Genomic DNA, 20459 nt, shown 5'->3' on the forward strand with positions numbered 1-20459 from the left:
CTTATGCTTTGGTCTGTCAGTGATTTCAGTTATGGGTAGGAATGTATTCATCTCTTGAGAATAGACATTTTTGTAGGATATCTGAAAATTAAATCAGGAAACATTTCATTCTCGTATGTGTTGATCATGCTTAAAAAGTCTAAAAAAGCCTCATGATTATAATATATGTTTCCCTTTAACATATTCTGAGCTAGCAAACAAGCCATCAGCTGTGTGTGGGTTGCATTAACTACTTCTACTGATATTTACTCTGTGCCTGTTCTGTGCATGCATTGTGCCAAATCTGTGGGCAATATAAAAATAATAGAATATGTGTTTTATGTTGAGATAATTTATGCTTTTCTTGGGAAGGCAAGATAAATACCTTCTGTAGTTAACTTTTTATGAAAAGACATAGTTAATTAACTATGTAAGATTTAATTTATGTAAGATCAGTGCCAAACACTGTTGTTGCTATAGGTCCTAATTGTTACACAGTTTAGAGGGTAGCAAGATTTTTATAAATCCACTAAAGGCCTGGTGCACGAAATTTGTGCACCGGTGGGTGGTGGTGGTGTCCCTCAGCCTGGCCTGCACCCTCTCACAATCCGGGACCCCTCGGGTAGGGTCCTAAGGCCTGGCCGTCGATCAGGGCCTATTGGGGCTTTCTTTCCCCCGGCTGCTGGCAGCTGGCCCCATCCCCGCCGCTGCCACTGCTTGCCTTCTGTGTGTCACTGCCCCCCCCCACCACCAGTTGCCTCCCTCTGTGGGTGACAGGTGTGGGGTGTGGTCACTTGGCTGGCCTGGGCCTCCCTCTGCAGGGCGATCACTGGCTGGCCCTGCTCACCTGCCACAGCATCGCTGGCCGGTGGCCTGGGCCTCCCTCTGTGGGGTGATCGATCGTAGGGCTCCACGATCGATTGCCCAGCAGAGGGAGGTCCCGCCCACTCGGCCAGGGCTCCACAGTTGCAGAGCACCCCCCCAATTGATCACCCTGCAAGCTGGTGGCCTGGGCCTCCATCTTTGGGGCAATCAATCACAGAGGCCCCCCATTGATCGCCCCATAGAGGTGGCCTGGCTTTTCCTCTGTGGTTGATCATGGGGCGATGGCGGGGGGCCCCCCAACTAATTGCATCACACCCACCTTGGCTGGCCTGGTGCCAGTGTGTGTCATAGCATGGTCGTCTGGAAGGTCATCTGGACAGTCGTTCCTGCTGTTCTGTCTATTTGAATATTACGCTTTTTTTATTATAGATACTAGGGGCCCAGTTCACGAATTCGTGCACCTTGAAAGGAACTGTGACTGCGAGGCTGCAGTGGGCATAGGAGTGGGTCTCGGCCCATCCTGCGTGTCCCCGCCACAGCCCCCAGTCCCATCTGCCGGTAGCCCTGCTCCCACCGCCGCCATTCCCATGCACTCATAGTGCCGGCCCCGCTTGCACCCACTGAAGGCATGGAGCAATTGGGGCCGGCACCAGAAGTGGGTGTGAGTGGGGCCAGCACCGTCAGAGGGTGTGAGCAACGGCTGCTGCCCTGATCGCCCCTCAGGAGCAGGGGGAGGTAGAGAAGCCCTGAGGGCTGATCAGGGCCGGCAGTCTCCACAAACACCCGCTAGCGGCACTGAGCTATCGGGGCCAGGCACCGGCAGTGGGTGTGAGCGGTGGTTCCGGCACCTGCAGCAGGTGCAAACAGGGCCAGCGCTGGTAGCAGGTGCAAGCGCCAGGTGGGACCATGGTGTGCGGGAGCAAAGACTTTTCAGTAACCACCAGAGGCTCACCCCAATGGCACCCCTGCTCACCTGCTCCACCATCCCACCGCAGCCGACTCCCGCCATGTTCCACGCATGCCCCCTGGTGGTCAGCATATGTCTTAGCGACCGGTTGTTCGGTTGTTCCAGTTGTTCTGCCGTTGCATATTAGCCTTTTATTATATAGGCTAGTTAAGGGAAACTTTTTAGAAATTATTTTGAGCTGAAAGTTGAGTAGATTAGATGGATGGAGGAAATTCCGCAGCGGGCAGAGGGAGCCACTGATGCTGATGTTGACAGTGGCAGCCAAAATGTATTGAGCATTTAGCCAGGTATGGCTTTAAGAGCTTGTCTTAGTTTTTCAGGCTGCTATAACAAAATACCAGGATGAGTAGCTTATAAACAACAGAAATTTATTTCTCATAGTTTTGGAGGCTGGTCAGGTAAGAGCCCTCTCCCAGGTCAGAGCCTTTTCACTGTACCCTCACATGGTGGAAGGGGCTGGCATCTCTCTGGATACTCTTCTATAAGAGCACTAACCTTATTCATGAGGACTCCACCGTCATGCCGTAAGCACCTCTCAAAGGCCCCACATACTAAAACCATTACCTTTAGGTGTTAGGACTTCAACATATGATTTTGAGGGAGACACAAACATTTAGACCAGGGGTCCTCAAACTACGACCCACAGGCCACATGCGGCCCGCCAAAAACATTTATCCGGCCCACCGGGTGTTTTTGCTGCCGCTACCTATTGCTTAGCAGCCGACTCGTCCCGGGCCCGCAGTGCGCATGTGTGGAATGTGTGCCGCACTCTCCGACTCCCCTCCTTCTCTCTGTCTCTGGACTCTTCCTCTCAGTCTCGGGTGTGATCAGACCAGTCACGAGCTTGCCTGTGTAGAGCCTGCTGCTGCCTAAGGACCGAGGTAAGAACAAGTTAGGATTTATTTTTTTTTGAAGTTAGGAGGTCTATTTTTTTATTTTTTATTTTGCAGTTAGTAGGGCCTTTTTTTTTTTTGAAGTTAGGAGAGCCTTTTTTTTTGAAGTTTTGTTTTTTTACTTCAAAATAAGATATGTGCAGTGTGCATAGGAATTTGTTCATAGTATTTTTTTAAACTATAGTCCGGCCCTCCAACAGTCTGAGGGACAGTGAACTGGCCTCCTGTTTAAAAAGTTTGAGGACCCCTGATTTAGACGATAGCAGAGCTTTTACAGGTTTTATATCACTTGATTCTTACAACTGCAAGAGTTATGTATTAACTCCCCATTTTACATATGAGAAGATTGAGGCACCAAGAAGTTAAATAACTTGCCCAAAATAGCAGTATTAGTAGCTGATGAAGCAGGATTCAAATACAGGCATTCTGATTCCATAGTCCTTGCATGTAACCACAGATAAACAAAACTATAAAGCACATTATATTCAGTGAAGAGTTGGTGACCAGCATGGAAAGACTGAAAACAAATTTTTAATAGTAATGGGGAAATAAGGTTAGAAATTAGATTGAGGCCCTTTTATGGGATGTTTTAATAATTTGGAATTTTAAAAAAATTCATAGAGAGGAAGGGAAAGGGAGAGAGACATCAATTGGCTGCCTCCAGCATGCTCCCTATTGGGGATTGAGCCTGCAACTTGGGCATGTGCCCTGACCGGGAATTGAACTGGTGACCTTCTAGTGCATGGGACAATGCTCAACCACCAGCAGGGCAGTGGTTGGTTGGATTTTATCATATACACCAAGCAGGGGAAGTGGAAATTTTCCTGCCAGTTTATTTTATGGTTTTTCTTTTTGCTGATCTAATTACTTTAAAAAATAGATTATAAGCTCAGGAAATACTAATGTTATTATATTACGATACTCAGCAAAAAAACTTTCACCCTCTTCTCCCCCCGAATATAATATAGTATTACTGTTGCTGGAAATAGCTAATGTATTTTATTTCTGCAAGGCTGAAATAAATATTTGGGTTGAGTAGAAAAAAAGTTGTTAAGCTAGCCTCTCTGACTAGCTGTAACACAGTTGCATTCCTGAAGCCTTTTTAGATAACTTAATAACTTTAATGGGCAAGAAAAGCTTTGATGATGAAAGTGGGAGTGTGTTTAAATCTGCTAGTTCTTCTGAAATATATGCAAATATGTTACAGTATTTGGATGATAGTAGAAATAGCCATTTTGGCTCAACAGAAAGTAGAAATAGCCAGATCCTTTTCTCATGTCATTGTTGTGAATTGTTATGTAGCTTAAGAAGTAATTATAAAAATTAATTATAATGTGGGAACTCGCAAGTGAGATGGCATTTCTCGGCATCCTGAAGAATGTATAGACTTATTAAATGTCAAGAAGTGATTTTTTTCTTCTTGATAATTATTTTAAGAGTTTTGGCTGAAACTTGCTGATGATTTCAGTGTGATAATGATTTCAGTTACTGTGTTTGTGGGTGTGTGAGTGTGTGGTCTTTCTGAATATTTTTTGTATGGAAAAGCAAGACGGAATGTGTTAGGCTAAATAACTCTTCCCATCATCTTCTGGTTCTCTCCTTTTTTTGCTCCTTTCAGTCTCAGCTTCAAGGGAAAGACTTCCTCCATTTGATGTTGTCTTATATTGACAGATGTACAATGGTGTCCTGTAATATGTGTACGGCTGGGGAAGACCAATATTGTAGCTATTGTGCTTGACGTGCTGTTCATACAGAGTTACTGGCAGTGTGGGAAATAACTGACCACTACTGATTAGAAATGCTTTTCTAAAGCCTTTTCCAAAAGGAATAATAAGCCTTTTCCCAAAAGGAATAGCATTTCCAATATGCTTTTGGTTTTGTGTTCTTGCCTGTCCTTTCTTCCTCCATTCTGACCTGGGTATTCCTATTCGTTGCTGATGTAGCACCCTGAGCTAACTCCAGTCTAGCATACTGTGCTGTGTGGTTTACTCAACCCCATCTCTTAGTCAGTTTGTATCCCTGGTCCATAGCATAGTTCTTGGCATGTGGCAGATGTTTGAGAGGTGAATGAGAGTTAAAGGAAACAAAGGTTATGAAATTAGTCTTAATGATAACCATTTGCTGATTCAGAGAATTCATTAGTGCTGCAACTAGTCTGTGTAGCAGTTTTTAACTGATTTTTTATTTAAAGGGTCAAAATTATGAAAATCATACTTTTTCTTTTGTTTTCCCCGCTTTGCTAAGATCGTCCATAGTTCTTCATCCAAGTTCTGGTTTGCAGCCCATTTATTACTAGTGGAAGGGAGTTAAGGGGCAGGTTTTCTAGAAGTTGGTTTACATTTTTATATCAACACTGGATTTCAGATATAGTGTATTGCTTTGGGGAGACACTCATAGATTCTCAGGATAACTTAAAGATTTTTTACCAGTTTTTAGAAATGAGTATAGAGAATTTTTTATTGCTAAACGTGAATGAATAGAGTAGGTCCACTATTAGACCGTGTGGACAACTTGAAATGTTTTTGAATAAAAATAGGCAGTACCTCTACTGCAGTTCTTCGAGTTCGGTCATTGTTCAGTGAATGCTTGCCATGGCGGGCATTGTGACTGGTGAGAGGGGCATAAAATAAATTAGTAGTTCCTGTCCCCCAGGACCTCACAGTCTTGTGAGTCACACATGTCAACAAATCATTGCAATTGGTGTGATATGTGCGGAGGGTGGTACAAGAGGGTGACAGTTCTGCTGAGGAAAGGCTGTACAGTCCAGGAAGGAAACATCTAAGTTGGTTCTGGAAACATATATGGGATTTTGTAAGGTATTTAGGGTGAAGAGTGTTCTGGGTACAGAGACCAGTAAGTTAAGGTACTATACGATAGTGGTTTAAGAGAATGGACTCTAGACCCGGGTTCTAGATTCAAATCCAATTTCCTCTGTTTACCAAAAACCTCTTGCACGTTGGTTTTCTCATCTGTAAAATGGTGCTAATATTTTTTACTTCACAGGGTAGTTGTGATCATTAAATATGTTTTATGTAACTGCTTATAGCCATGACTAATACATAGTAAGTGCTTTAGCTTGTGTGATTATATACAGAGATCTACATAGTAGTGTGTGTAGAACTACATAATGTGTGAGAGAATCCTGAGTTTTTTTGTACCACTCAATTGTGTGTGAGGGATAAATGACTATAACTAGATGGGAAGGCAGATGCTTATAATGAAGGGCTCTGTGGATCTAAGTTGAAGAATTTTGAGTAGGGAAGTGAGATCAGAAGAGCCTTATTTTAGAAAGATGGGTCTGTTGGCAGTAGGGAGGAGTGTGTACTGTGAAATTGTCCAGCTAGGTACAGAGGTCCTCAAACTTTTTAAACAGGGGGCCAGTTCACTGTCCCTCAGACATTCCACACATGCGCACTGCGGGCCCGGGACGAGTCAGCTGCTAAGCAGGACAGGCAGCGGCGGCAAAAACACCTGGCGGGCCGGATAAATGTTTTCGGCAGGCCACATGTGGCCCGCGGGCCGTAGTTTGAGGACCCCTGATAGGAGATGATGAAGTCCTAACACTGGACTTAGAATTGGGGGTAATAGACAGATGGGGGAGAAGGTAGAATTTACAGTCATTAGTAGTGTACACTCAGAGTCTATAAAGTTCAGATTTTAAAATAAGCAGAGTAATTTTTATCTAAACAGATTTCCCCTTTGTTGCCTGTCTTTGTGTGTGGATGGGAAACACATGCTGTCTGTCTATATTCTCTGAAAGTCAGGTTCAGGTAGGATAGATTATGACAATAATTAAAATTCATGCTTAATTATTTCCATATAATATATGATATTTCTAAGGCTGAATTTTTAAAAACAGGGATTACTATAATCATTACTACTTAATGGAAATTATCTTTATTGCTTTATGTTGTGGACTGGAAGGGAAAGAAAAGCAATGGGCCAGGGAAGTACTTCTAGAACAAGTACACAGTAGTTGGGACAGATCCTAGGCAATACTATATTGATTAATGCATTCATTCAGCAACATTTATTAGGTCTCTTTGGGTCTCAGAACTGTATTCTATGCTGGAGATAAACGTGATTAAGATAAATGTGGCGCGGCTCAGTGGTTGAGCATCAACCTATGAACCAGGAGGTTGCAGTTCAATTCCAGGTCAGGGCACATGCCTAGGTTATGGTCTCGATCCTCAGTGCGGGTGTGCAGAAGATAGCTGATCAATGATTCTCTCTCATCATTGATGTTTCTATCTCTCCCTCTCCCTTCTTCTCTGAAATCAATAAAAAATACATTTAGAGAAAGGGGGGGGTACACACTAAAAAAAATATCCCTACTTTCAAAGAATGTCTGCCGTGGAAATAAGACACTCTATAAAAGGAATGAAGCACAAAGGAGCACTGAACTCTGCTGAAGAGGAGGGGATAAAAACTTTCCCCCCCAAAAAAGACTTTTGAGGTGGATATATATATATATCTCACTGGTTAATGGACAGTTTGGAGTTTATTAGAGGAGTAAAAGGAGTCAGCCAGGCATAGCATGTAAAAACAAAGTTTAAAATGAATGGCATTCCAGAAGCTGTGAACATTTTGGTATAATGGTGTGTAGGGTTACAAAAGGGGTAACAACAGGTTATTAGGCCGGCCAAGGGCAGGAGCAGGATTACAGAAAACCTTAGAGCCAGGCTGAGGAATCTGGATTTTATTATTCAGGATTGGGAAACCATCCAGTGTGCATTAAAGATAACTACTATAGCAGATGGGAGAACGTGAGGTCTGGAGACAGGCTGACCAGCAAAGACACTAATTCAGAATTCTGGGTCAGATATGTCTAAGCCAAGATGATGGCAGTGGGGATAGAGAGAAAGGGAGAGATAAGATAACTACCAGGTTTCTGGTTTGGGCAACAAGATGGATAGTAATTTCAGAGTCTAGAAGACACAGAGGAGCAGGCTTGGATAATGAACTCAATTTTGAAAGCACTGAATATGAGTTGCCTGTCAGCCATTCAGATAGAAATATCCAGTAGGTAGCTGAATGTGCGGGTGTGGAGCTCAGTGTTCATGTATAGGCAAGAGATAGAAAGTGGGAAATCAGAAGTATGGAAGCCATAGGAGGATATGAGACTTACCAGGAAGAATGTGCAGAGCAAGAAGGGGAAGAGGCTGAGGACAGGATGCTGGGGACCAGCCTGGGCATCCCCAGTATACCGAGGGTGGTTGCCTGGATTTAAGTTATTTTTCCCTATAAAAATCAAAAACATACATTTACTTAAGATGGAGCTGCATAGGCTAGCTAAAATCTCATGAATGGTAGTTCTAAAATGAGATTCTCATGAAAAGAATAAACTAGTCCTTTACAATTAGGGAGATTGGAGTATTATTTTCTAGCCTGGATTTATATCAGCTAAATATGGTAGCACTAGTTATTTCACATCAATTTTCAAAAGTTCTTATTGGTGACATATATACTATGCATTGTGAATTTTACTTGACGCATTTTCATGAGATGATGGGTTAATGTTCCATGGAACACACTTTGGGAAATGCTGCCCAACTTTATGAGTTTGTTGGAGCAGATAAGACCATTTACTGCCTTAGACTGGTTTCTTATCCCCAGAGCTGATGTATCTTCTATGTTGCTACCTGCAGTAGTCTTGCCAGTTGGCAAATCACATCCCAACATGTTCAAAGCTGTATTGATTAAATATTTCTGTGTGTCATCTCTTAAAGACCCCAACCCATAATTCCTTACCCTTAACAACTCCCTCATTACAAGGCACTTAAGTATGGTTGTCAACTTTCTGTTAGTGTATATGTATAGTGTCTACATTAGCGATTATCCATCTGTTCTCTCTACCCATTTATCATTCTTTAGATTTATATCTCTAACATGACATTAGCAAGTGAGAACTTCTCAAGCCACAAATCCTATATAATAAAAGGCTAATATGCAAATTGTCCCCTTGACTGGGAGTTCAACTAGGGGGCGGGCCAGCCTGCCAACTGCCCGTGGCCCCTCCCCCCAGTTGGCCCGGCCCATCGGGGCAGGTCAGCCAGACCCCACCTGTGCATGAACTCATGCACCAGGCCTCTAGTATTACATATCGTAATTTTTTTTTAATTTACATTTTTTCTATAATAAATTTAAAATCTATTCACTGTAGAAAAAAGAATAAAGGGAAAAGTTAAATTGCTTGTAGTCCTATCATTTAAAACTAATAACTGTTGATATTTTGATATACTTTCATTTTTATATGCATGAATCAGTATATTTTCAGCCACAAATAACAGAAAAGTAGATCCATATTGACTTAAATCATAGGGGTTCTTTATCTTACATAAGAAATTTGGAGGTATGGGCTGTTTCAGGATTGGTTAATCTCACCACACATTGGTATCAGAGGTCTGGTCTGACATTTTTTGGCTTTCTGTGTTTGGATGCAAGTAGTTACTACAGCTACTATATCTTCCCTTGACAATCTCCAAAGCAGGAAGAAAGATGGACTTTCTCCTTGTACATCTCTCTCTTTTTATCTAGAAGGAAAATCCCAGGATTCCTCCTTTCACAAGTAGACTTCTCTTTGTGTATCATTGGCCAGGTGTGAGGTACAAGGTCACATTGGAAGGGTAAGCCATCACAGTTCACCCTCTGAGACTAGGAAGGGACCCATTCTCTATGAGCACATTGCCATCATAGTCTTTTTTTTTTTTATGAGATTTATTCTTTTTTTTAAAATGTATTTTTATTGATTTCAGAGAGGAAGGGAGAGGAAAAGAGAGATAGAAACATCAATGATGAGAAGGAATCATTGATTGGCTGTCTCCTGCACGCCCCCTACTGGGGACCAAGCCCTCAACCTGGGCATGTGCCCTTGACCGGAATCGAACCCGGGACCCTTGAGTCCACAGGCTGTGGGTCGAGACACCTTTGGGGGTCGAACAACCCTTTCACAGGGGTCACCTAAGACCATAGGAAAACACATATATAATTACATATTGTTTTTGTGATTAATCACTATGCTTTAATTATGTTCAATTTGTAACAATGAAAATACATGCTGCATATCAGATATTTACATGACGATTCATAACAGTAGCAAAATTACAGTTATGAAGTAGCAACGAAAATAATTTTATGGTTGGGGGGTCACCACAACATGAGGAACTGTATTAAAGGGTCGTGGCATTAGGAAGGTTGAGAACCACTGCTCTATACACTGAGCCAAACCAGCTAGGGCTGCCATCATAGTCTTAACAAAGTTTGAGTTTTGTGTACAAATAAAGGCTTTTGAGAGGCACCTAACTGGGTCTGCAAAATTTTATTGATATGCACTTAAAAGTCATGTCTTTTAAATTGAGTGTTTTTATTTTTTCCATCACCTTAGATAATCAAGAGTTAAATATATGTTCATTGAGATCAAGTGACTAAAAACTTGGGGGTGGGTGGCAGATGGGGAAAGTATATAAACAATATTTTTTGGTAAATAGTTTAAAGTAATACGAAATTATAGTAGTTCATATTACAGCTGTGAAACTTGCATGAATTTTTATGATAGGACTTAAGACTTAAGAGATTTATATTTTGTATTTGTTCACTTGTTTTGCTTTTATAGTGGGTAGCTTTGGACTGGGCTTCTAAACCTTCCCCAGGAATTGTCCTCCTTGGCTGTTAGAGCAACTTCCTGGATGAGCTTGAGAAACCTGACTCTAGAGCTACAGGATCCTCTCTGTACCACAACCCAAACACTCTTCCATGCTTCATGTGGGTTACAGGTGTATGACAACTGTTCTTTAGCCATAACTATTTTCTCCCCAAATCAACCAACCTGGGAATGATTTACTCCACAAACAATTGGACCTACAATTTTGTTGTCATGCCACCAGGTGGTGGCAGTGTCAAAGTCATATGTATCTTTAATTTCATGGAATAGTCCTAATTTCAGTTCGTTTGGCCCAATTTTCCCTCAAAAGTATATCAATATGTTATGCATTTTAATATTTCAATATTCCTAATGTCTCTGGATGCCTTGTGTATTTAGAAGCTTCACAAAAATAGCCCTGATAGTTGGGTGCTTTTTGTGTTTAAAGTATGGTTTTTACCAAAGGGCATGTTTCAAACTTTCATCATATTTACATATAGGGTTTTGTTCAGGTTCCATAGTATTTATACTTATTTATAACCATAAATTTCCTACACTATAACTCTTTTTGGGAAAAATAGCTTTCTATTAGATACAAAACCACCTCAATTTTGAATTTTGTTAATTATTTTCTTGTTTAAACCTATGTGCATTTCAACTTTTCAATAATTTTTTAAAATATGTTTTTTAAATTGATCTAAGGGAGGGAGAAAGGGAGAGGGAATGAGAGAAACATCAATGAGAGAGAGAAACATCAGTTGGCTGCCTATTGCACATCCCCTAGTGGGGATCGAGCTTGCAACCCGGGCATGTGGCCTGACTGGGAATTGATTGGCAACCTTTTGGTGCATGGGGCAACACTCAACCAACTTGAGCCACACCAGCCAGGGCTCAGTAATTTTTAACACTTAAAAGTGCTTCAAGTCTTAATTTGTTTGGCTGCTCTCAACTCTTGAGTTAGTTTACAATCTAAATGTGTTAGGTTGCTGCTCTCTTCACTCTGCTAAAGCCATGGAAGAGAAGGCATTAGTTTGCCTTTCTCATCCTCTGAAGCCCAAGTTTTCTTGAATCTTTCCACTTTATAAGGCAGAAGTAGAAAAAGAAGAAAGAGCATTATTCTGTCATGAGCAATGAAACATCCCTGCAAGGAGTCACTTGCACACTTTTGTGTCTTTCCACAATGCCAGGTTTATGAGGGGAAACCTCAATAAGCCAGTAGGGGCACATGCAGGTTACACACAGAGAGGGGGAGCCTATTCTACAGAAACGAAGTCCCAGTCACTGGTGGTGTTGAAGGTGGAGAGGCAGGCGTGGGTCTCAAGCCAGGTGGCTGCACTGGCAGCATACATCTGGTGGAAAAGTCTCCTTGGACTTTGAACGTGCCCCGTGGTACAGCCAAGCTCGAGTTTAGGTGGTCGGAGCTCTGAGTTCTTATAGTCCACAGTGGGCAGCAGTCCCATGCATATCAGTGTCCAGATGGAGTCCTTATCCAAGTGTCCAGACTTCTGGTTTTGGACAATTACATGGCTCCTGTCTTTATATGTGAATATATCTTTATAGTATTTATTGTTTTCTTCGGATTAATTCATAAATGGAATATTGCCTTAAAAGACAAATTTTAAAGTGTTAGAGACTCTTAAGACTTTTTCAATGTATACAATTTCAGAGGAAATTGGATCTGGATTCTCTTGGTATTCTTTTCCCGTTCTCTGTTCCTTGACATTCTTTCCCACCTATGAAAACCTCTATCTTTCTTCCCTAATGCTTTGGAAATTTATTTATTTCTAAAAAGGAGCAAATCAGAACCCCAAAGCATCCAGCTTGAATCAATCTTCCTGTTCCTCTTATGAATAGGCAATTCCTCCAGGCAGTGAATTAGCCCTTTAGAAAACATTGGCATTATGTTTCTCAACCCTGAGTGTCTGTATAGGTGGCCTGGAATGTATTAAAGAGAAGCATTGTGTCAGATCCTTAAATCTGAAGATGAAATCTGGTTCTTACTAATTATAAGTAGTTTTTGTTGCTGGTGCTGCTGTTGTTTTGTTCTGAGTTACTGGATTTTTAAAAATTGTTTGCTTTCATGAAAGTTGGAAATGGACTTGTTCTAGTATATAGTTGGTTCTTGCTTTATGTTATAGAAATGTATCGGGTGAGTTTGCTCTTTAAAGGAATCCTATGCTAAATACCTGATAAATAAGTGATACTTCTTTTTTCTATTTTTCTAAATATGGAGTTCCTATTACTTCTAGTGAGAGAATTGTTGATACTTTAAGTTCAGGCTGCAGTATGTAGAGGTAATTCATTTTTGCTGATGAACTAGACAATATCTTTCCATATATTAATATCTTGTATATTTTTGTTGAGTTTGTTACCAAAATAATAGGTTTTATTTAGATCAGTAGTTGTCCGGTGGTGCCCCCAACCAGAAGCATCAGAATCACTTTCACTTGGGAGCCTGTTAAAAATGCAAATTAGGCTACACCCCAGACCTACTATTTAGAAACGGGGAGATGGAGCCCAGCAACCTGTGTTTTAACAAGCCCTTTGGGTGAGTCTGGTATATACTAAAGTCTGAGAACTACTGGTTTAGATAATATCTGTACAGCTCTTACCACTTGAGGCCTGGATTTGGTTTAATTCCAAGATACGCATTAGGAACTATACCAATATTGCTTTTAAGAGATGTGTAGATGAAACACTGATAGCAAAGGCCACCTCACATGAGTTGCTTTCATTGTTTCCAGTAGTTGAGATTTTAAGAACTAAGGAGAGAGCCAAGAATCTTTCACTATTGAACTGAACCAAATTGTTTCAGTACTTAGGATAATTAGCAAAAGCTTCTCATTTGTTTACATCATTTAGATTGTGTCTCCCTTCATTACCAAGGTACTAAAACTGACAAATCGTGGAATCACATTCCAAATACATAAGGTTATTTTCAGAGTTAAGGAATTCCTGAATTAGCTCTCTTTCAAATGCTTTTAAGTTGTAAATAATTACAAGCAGACAGACAATACCTGGAAGACACTTCATTTCATTAATATAATTAAGATATATATATATCCATTAATTATTAACTTATTTTTATATAATAACTCATTTCTGAATGTTTATAACATTTATCTACCTGTTTGTTTAAAACCATTTTTAATGGAAAATTTTTATGGTAATATGTATGTGTATATGTGTGTATATTTTTTCATTGGAAAATTCTTTATTCCTAAACTTAAATGTTACATGCATTTATTATTTAAAGTGGATCCTTCAGGGTGGAATATTAACTTTTTAAACATGGTGTTATTTTATAAATGAGAACCTTTAAAAAAAAAATGGACTAGATCTCCTTGTTAAATTTAGGGCTGTAGAGCTTATTTTGGCTCTTAAATCTCCAGCAGACTTTTGTTTGTTAACTTAGGAAGATAATTACTCTCAAGAAGAGGTATAACTGGTTTGGTGGTGGTGTCTTCTTGGCATTACAGATGGGCCTTGTTCATGCTGTGGGTTAGAATCAGTGACGAAAGAACCATTAGGGAAGGCTGACAATGTTCCCTTTATGCATAGTGAGAAGTGGAAGATTTCCTAAAATTAGGGTAAAGCTTCCAACTTTTTAAAGATACTGTATATGATTTTTAAGCAAAAAATAGTATCTAACTATTGTTCACCCTCTTCATATAACTAGGTCATATTGTAAAAGGTCAGTTTCTTATAATCAGCCACAAGAAAGAATTCAATCATTAATTATTTTCTAAATGTTTAAAACTTGAGAATGCGGGAGGATTGGAATATATTTTAAGACGGCCCTTACCCAATCAAATAAGTCTATAATTTCTGACTGGTTTATAGCAAAAGATGTGGTGGAAAATTTAGTATTGGGAATTTCCTGTGTTTATTTATTTAGTCATGGGCCCAAGTGAGATTCTGAAAATTGAGAAGGGAAAGCAGTGTTCTGAAATTAATGAGTCCTTTTTGGGGAGGGCCCAGCACATGTTAATGAATATTCTGTATCTGTGGTCTCTTTATACTGATATTGTTTAATCCATTTTCATATATAATTTACTGATTTCTAAGTTCAGTACAGTGCTTAAACGAATCACTTTTAAGGTATGTAAAACATGCATAAAATTGGCCATAGGCTAATACATATTTTTGTTTTCTGGGAACTTAGAATATAAAGTATCAATTCCTCATAAAATACCTTATCTATATATCTATATATATATAAGCCTAATATGCAGTGTCCCCTTGGGAGTTCAACCAACTGGGCGTTCGATTGCTCGCTATGACGTGTGCTGACCACCGGGGGGGGCAGCATGAAATGAAGGAAGGCCCCAGCCAGCAGCCACTAGGGTCCCTACCTGTGCACAATTTTTGTGCACTGGCCTCTAGTGTAAAAATAATAAGTGATCCATTCATTTTTTACTTTGTTAGTGAAATAGGTCACAGTATTACAGTCTATAAGAAACAATTTAGGGTACTTGAAAAGACTACTCAGAAGTGAAATGAAATTTGAAGAGAATTTACATAGAACAGATTTGGAATTTTCAAATTCAATTTTAAAATAATATACCTTAAGTTATTTGGGAAGGGGGTAGGGAACTAAAGACTAGAAAAAGATTAAAAGCATATTCATTTTTCTGCATAGGATAGGAAGAAATATTTTTAAATTTATTTTTTTTTCAGTTTGTCCTAATGGTTCATAGTACTTCATTTTCTTCACGTTAGAGTGGTTCCCAATGTAGTCTTTGACATTTTTGTCTTATTGACTTGAGCTGAAGTAAATCTCATTTTGTCTTTTGACTCATAAACTTCATATTTAGCAAGTTTATCTTAGCAAGCCATTTTTTTGTTGTTTTTGTTTTACTTCTCTAGTTATCTGAGGGAAACCAGAAGCAAGCAAACCTACAGAAAAGCATTGAGAAAGCTAAAATTGGCCGACATGAAACGGTAAGTTTGTGTCTGTAGATTCTTTAATAATACCAATTCTAAATAAAAGAATAGGGTTGTACAGCTTCCTGTGAGGAGTATGCCATCTTTACCAGAAGAGAAGTGAGTCACAGCAAAGGACATGAACATTTGACCTGGTAGTATTCACTAATTGCAAATCTAGATTTATTATTATTTTATTGTGTTGTATATGGCAGCATAGTATAGAAGCATAAACTCTGGAGCCAGACTGCCTGGGTTTGAAAGTCTCCTAAACTTTCTATTCTCAATTTTTTTAGTTATAAAATGGGGAATAATAAAATCTACCTCATTAGGTAATTGTGTGGATTAAATTAACATTGGCAAAGCACTTAGAAGAGAAACTGGTATAAGGTAAGCCCTATATAAATGTTTATATATGTTTTTAAGAATCTTGTTTTTTTAAATATTGGCACAGAACAAATGGAAAACTATCAATATAATATTCTTGTGGCCTTGTAATATTTCTAAATTATTTAAATGAATATTGACTTACTATTTTATTTTTTAAAGTGCAATGTTCTCTAGAGTATTGTTAGGTTTTTTTTAAAAAATTACTTTGCTTTCTAGTTTCATCATTATCTCTGGTATGGATTTATGACTTGAGAAAATATTGAAGGTCAACATGAATCACTAATCATTCCATCTAGTCTTTTATCTGTACCACTTGATTGTGAAAGAGACTAAAAAACTTGCCACATTATAGAGAAGACTACATCTCAAGTTAACAGTGACTTTATCCTTTTCAAAGTTATTTCACATACCTTCTTCCAGAGCAGCATAGTCACAGACAGGAATTGGACAGTGGTAATTTCTAAAGAATATTAAGGGGAGAGAAGTTCAGGGCATACCATGCAGCTGTTATTTCTTCTTTGATTGACAGTAGTAATTACCACTTCTTTGTTTGATCATTTTTTTCTTCAACATTAGGAATAACTTCTAGAAGCACCTTCAACTAATGGTGACATACCTGTGCACACAAGTTGTCAACCCGTCTGCTGAGTGTTACACAGTCCACTGAAACCAATGCAATTAGGAAAAAACCAGTAGCAAACCTAGTTGGTGCCTGCAGCTATCAGAAGAGTATAGTAATTCAGAAAGGCTTCTGAGAGGGTTGCACTCTATGTTATGAGCTCACCAGGCATGACTTAATCAGAAATATGTAGCCCATCTACTAGATAATATTTATTAGAGGCCCAGTGCACGAATTCGTACATGGGTGGGGTCCCTCTGGGTGTCCTGCACCGGACCTCTAACCTATACTAATAATATTGTATAATCATTGTTATTACACAATAGCCTGCATTGAGTTATCTGTTGGGACGTTTGTGCTTTAGGGCATGTGAACGCATTTTATTTTATTTGACGCAGCCTCACGTCCCACGGCCTCGTGCGGCACGCAGCCACGCCCACCCACTTCAGCTAGTCATTACGCTCCAGCCGGTCGTTACCATGAGGGCAAATTTGCATATTCCTTCATTTTATATATATAGATAGGATGGTGATGATGCTGACAATGAAGAAGAAATAGCTAACAAATATTCTGCCTCATGAGCAAGGCAGGTACTCTTTCTAAAATATACTATATATTTATTGAATTCTGCCAACAATAAAGGAGGTAGTTACTATCACTGTCTCCATTTTAATGAAAGCACAAAGAGTTAAGTAATTTGGCAAAGATCTCAGTGCCATAGCAGTCTGAGGTGCTCCCAGTTCAGGGTGTCCGAAGAGCTATCATTGCATTCACACAGATGTTCACCACTCTGCTTCTCCTGTCTTCATTAGCTTTTTCTCCTTTCATTTTTCATTGTGGAACATGTATAATTTGGATGTGGATGGCAAATAATGACCATCTTATATGTAGTTATTTAAAAATCTCTCCTAAGCTTGCTAATATGGTACACACTAATCATGTGTGGCTATTGACACTTAAATTAAAATTAAATATCAATAGCCACATTTCCTGTGCTCAGTAGCCACATGTGGCTAATGTTTTCTTCAGAGAACACAGATCTAGGACAGTTCAGTCATTGCAGAGTCCTGTTGGACTGTGCTGCTTCAGAGCATGCTGCTCTGTAAATACATTCTCATATACAGATGCTAGCAAAGAGCTTTCTACACTTTGGAACCAAAGAGAACAGAGAGGCAAAAGTAGAAAAATACAAATACAGAAACACAAGCTACAAGGAAACTTGAACAGGTCTTATTAGGCAGCGTGAAGTACTTAGTTTTGCCTCAGTCATCTATATATATAAAAGCCTAAGCAACCATCACAACCGAATGGACGACCAAACAGGCTGCATGGGGCAACCAGGCCAGCATGGGGGTTAGTGAGGGACGACCAAATGACTGAACAGCAGGCTTCATGGGGCGACCAGGCTGGCAGGGGGGTTAGTGAGGGACGACCAAACGACTGAACACCAGGCTGCGTGGGGCGACCAGGCCAGTAGAGGTGTTAGTGAGGAACGACCAAATGACTGAGCAGCAGGCTGCAAAGATGGTGGTGCTCACAGCCAATAAGGAGGGAATATGCTACTTGACTGCCACGCCCTCAAAGATGGCCGTGCCCACAGTCACAAGATGGCCAGCAGGGGAGGGCATTTGGGGGCAATCGGGCCGGCAGGGGAGCAGTTAGGTGTCGATCAGGCTAGCAGAGCAGTGGTTAGGGGGTGATCAGGCTGGCAGGCAGAAGCAGTTAGGGGCAATCAGGCAGGCAGGCAGGCGAATGGTTGGGAGCCAGCAGTCCTGAATTGTGAGAGAAATGTCCCACAGGGATCGGGCCTAAACCGGCAGTCAGACATCCCCCAAGGGGTCCCAGATTGGAGAGGGTGCAGGCTGGGCTGAGGGACAACCCCCCCTCCCCAGTGCACAAATTTTGTGCACCGGGCCTCTAGTATCCTATAATTCTGTACCGTAACCTTTGCCAATATTTGATTTTTGTTTGGACTTATTTTTCAGGTTTTATACATATGAATTGACCACCAATAGCTCCATGAGTAGAACTATGGCTAGAAATTTCAGATGATGTTTATTGGATCACATTGTGTGTAAAAGCTTTATTCTGGTTTAGCTTTAAAGGAAAGTGATGGAAGGCCACAATCTACAATTCTATTATTTCTTATATCTTTAAATATTTTTAAAGGTTAATAATTCTTAAAGGTTGAAAAATTGTCTAGAACACTTTTAAGGAAAATTATATAATAATGGATACTACCCTAAATATTACATACATATATAGACATAATCTTGTGAAACTATTCAAGTGGTGGTATAATTTTTTTATCTAACATGAAATGACATAGTCTTTGAGTTCATACATAATTAGTAACCTCTTATTTATGAGCATTTCATTCTACGTATTCTCATTCAGTCAGTATATATAACAGATGCTTGAAATGTAAGAGAAAAATGATAATTGAGCTTGTTCTTATACTATAAATATATGTAGGTGTATTTATAATATTGTCAAAGCCTAATGCACATCAGTTATGAGAAATAAAATGAAAATGTCTATAAAATGTATAGCCTTATAATATATGACATTTTGTTTGCCTTAATTATACATAAAAATATTTTAAATGCAGGAAGAGCGGACCAAGCTAACAAAAGAGCTTTCTTCACTTCGAGAACAAAGGGAACAGCTAAAGGTAGAAGTAGAAAAGTACAGAGAATGTGATCCTCAAGTTGTGGAAGAAATACGTAAGTGTGTGTCACATATTGAGGATTTTAACTCTGCTAATGAAAGAGACTTTATACTTCTGGTTGCCTAGTATTCTTTCTCTATGTATATAAGAAAATAAAGCCATTAATAGTATTAATGGTGCATTAAAATATTCTTTAAGGAGACTTACCTTAAAGGATAGTGATAGCTTTAAAATTAAAAGCATTTCAAGAGTAAGGAAGTTAGGTGGGGTAGAAGGATAAAGACATAAAATATAAACTTAGGAAACTAAGGAGTCAGAGAAGGAGCTAACTTGGCTCCAAGTACCTTAAGTCTAGAAAAAAACCCACCAATATCTTCTAGGAAAAATGATACCAAAATACAAAGTTTTCAAGTTGCAGAAAATTAGTCTGTGTGACTTGCCTTTTGAATATACAATGATGTTTTGTCTTACTTTTAAACCACAGTCTCCAAAGCTTTAATTTGAATAATTTTTAAATATTTATGTGAAGATAGAAATTTGATTATTTAAAGAAATGAAAGGGTGTATTATAAAGACACTGCATTTAATTGCTAAGGAAAACATAACTTTCTTCACATTTTTCTGTCTTAGCCTGTCTTTTCATTTAGGAAACTACCAAGTGAAACTTTTAGAAAAGCGGACATTATGTGATTGAAGGCTTTAAAAAAAACTGAAAATATTTGGCACTTTGAAATTAACCTGAGATAGTTTGATTACAATTAAGTTGTCCTTGATGGTATTCTTTACAGTTAAAAAAAACAACAACAAAAACCCTGAGCAGTTCAGTTAGTGCAATGTAAAGTTAAATTTAATTTTAGAGCTAGGTCCCTGTTCTGCACAGCCCAAGAGGAACCATGTGCAGGTAGTACACAGCCCCTAGATCAATGGTTCTCAACCTTCCTAATGCCACGACCCTTTAATACAGTTCCTCATGTTGTGGTGACCCCCAACCATAAAATTATTTTCGTTGCTACTTCATAACTGTAATTTTGCTACTGTTATGAAACGTAAATATCTGATATGCAGGATATATTTTCATTGTTACAAATTGAACATAATTAAAGCATAGTGATTAATCACGAAAACAATATGTAATTATATATGTGTTTTCCGATGGTCTTAGGTGACCCCTGTGAAAGGGTCGTTCGACTCCCAAAGGGGTCGCGACCCACAGGTTGAGAACCGCTGGCCTAGATGGCGGTATGTATTGGCTCTGTCTCTGCTGACTATCCATCATGATTTTCAGAGTGTGGAGGCAGAAGAACTCCCTGAGCTAGTCATTTTCTACAAATTAAGTTTTTTGGGAGACATGTTAGCTCTTTCAAGCCGCCCACAGATTCATTTCATTTATCATCATCCTGCAGAAGAAAGTGCTAATCAAATCTGCTACAAAATTAACCACTTTAATCTGTTTTAAAGTTTTAACTTAATATCACATGATCCTCAGTGAATACGAGCACATCAAAGCAGCAGGAGACAGGTAGGAAGTTACTAGGAAGCTAGGCCTGCTC

General features: G+C 39.5%; 1 protein-coding gene across 2 annotated transcripts in view; it reads left to right on the forward strand.

Annotated features, from left to right (window-relative positions):
- MND1 (meiotic nuclear divisions 1) overlaps positions 1–20459 on the forward strand; it is a 95291-nt gene that overhangs the window by 16274 nt on the left and 58558 nt on the right. For both annotated transcript variants that reach the window (XM_070415339.1, XM_070415338.1), the window contains exons 5-6: positions 15173–15247; positions 18850–18964. In XM_070415339.1, coding sequence (XP_070271440.1) covers positions 15173–15247; positions 18850–18964 — 190 coding nt within the window. The remainder of the gene's footprint in view (positions 1–15172; positions 15248–18849; positions 18965–20459) is intronic.

This window comes from Myotis yumanensis, unplaced genomic scaffold (genome assembly GCF_028538775.1).
Source record: "Myotis yumanensis isolate MYYU_CA2020_CCGP unplaced genomic scaffold, mMyoYum1.0.hap1 SCAF_5, whole genome shotgun sequence".
Classification (NCBI taxonomy): domain Eukaryota; kingdom Metazoa; phylum Chordata; class Mammalia; order Chiroptera; family Vespertilionidae; genus Myotis; species Myotis yumanensis.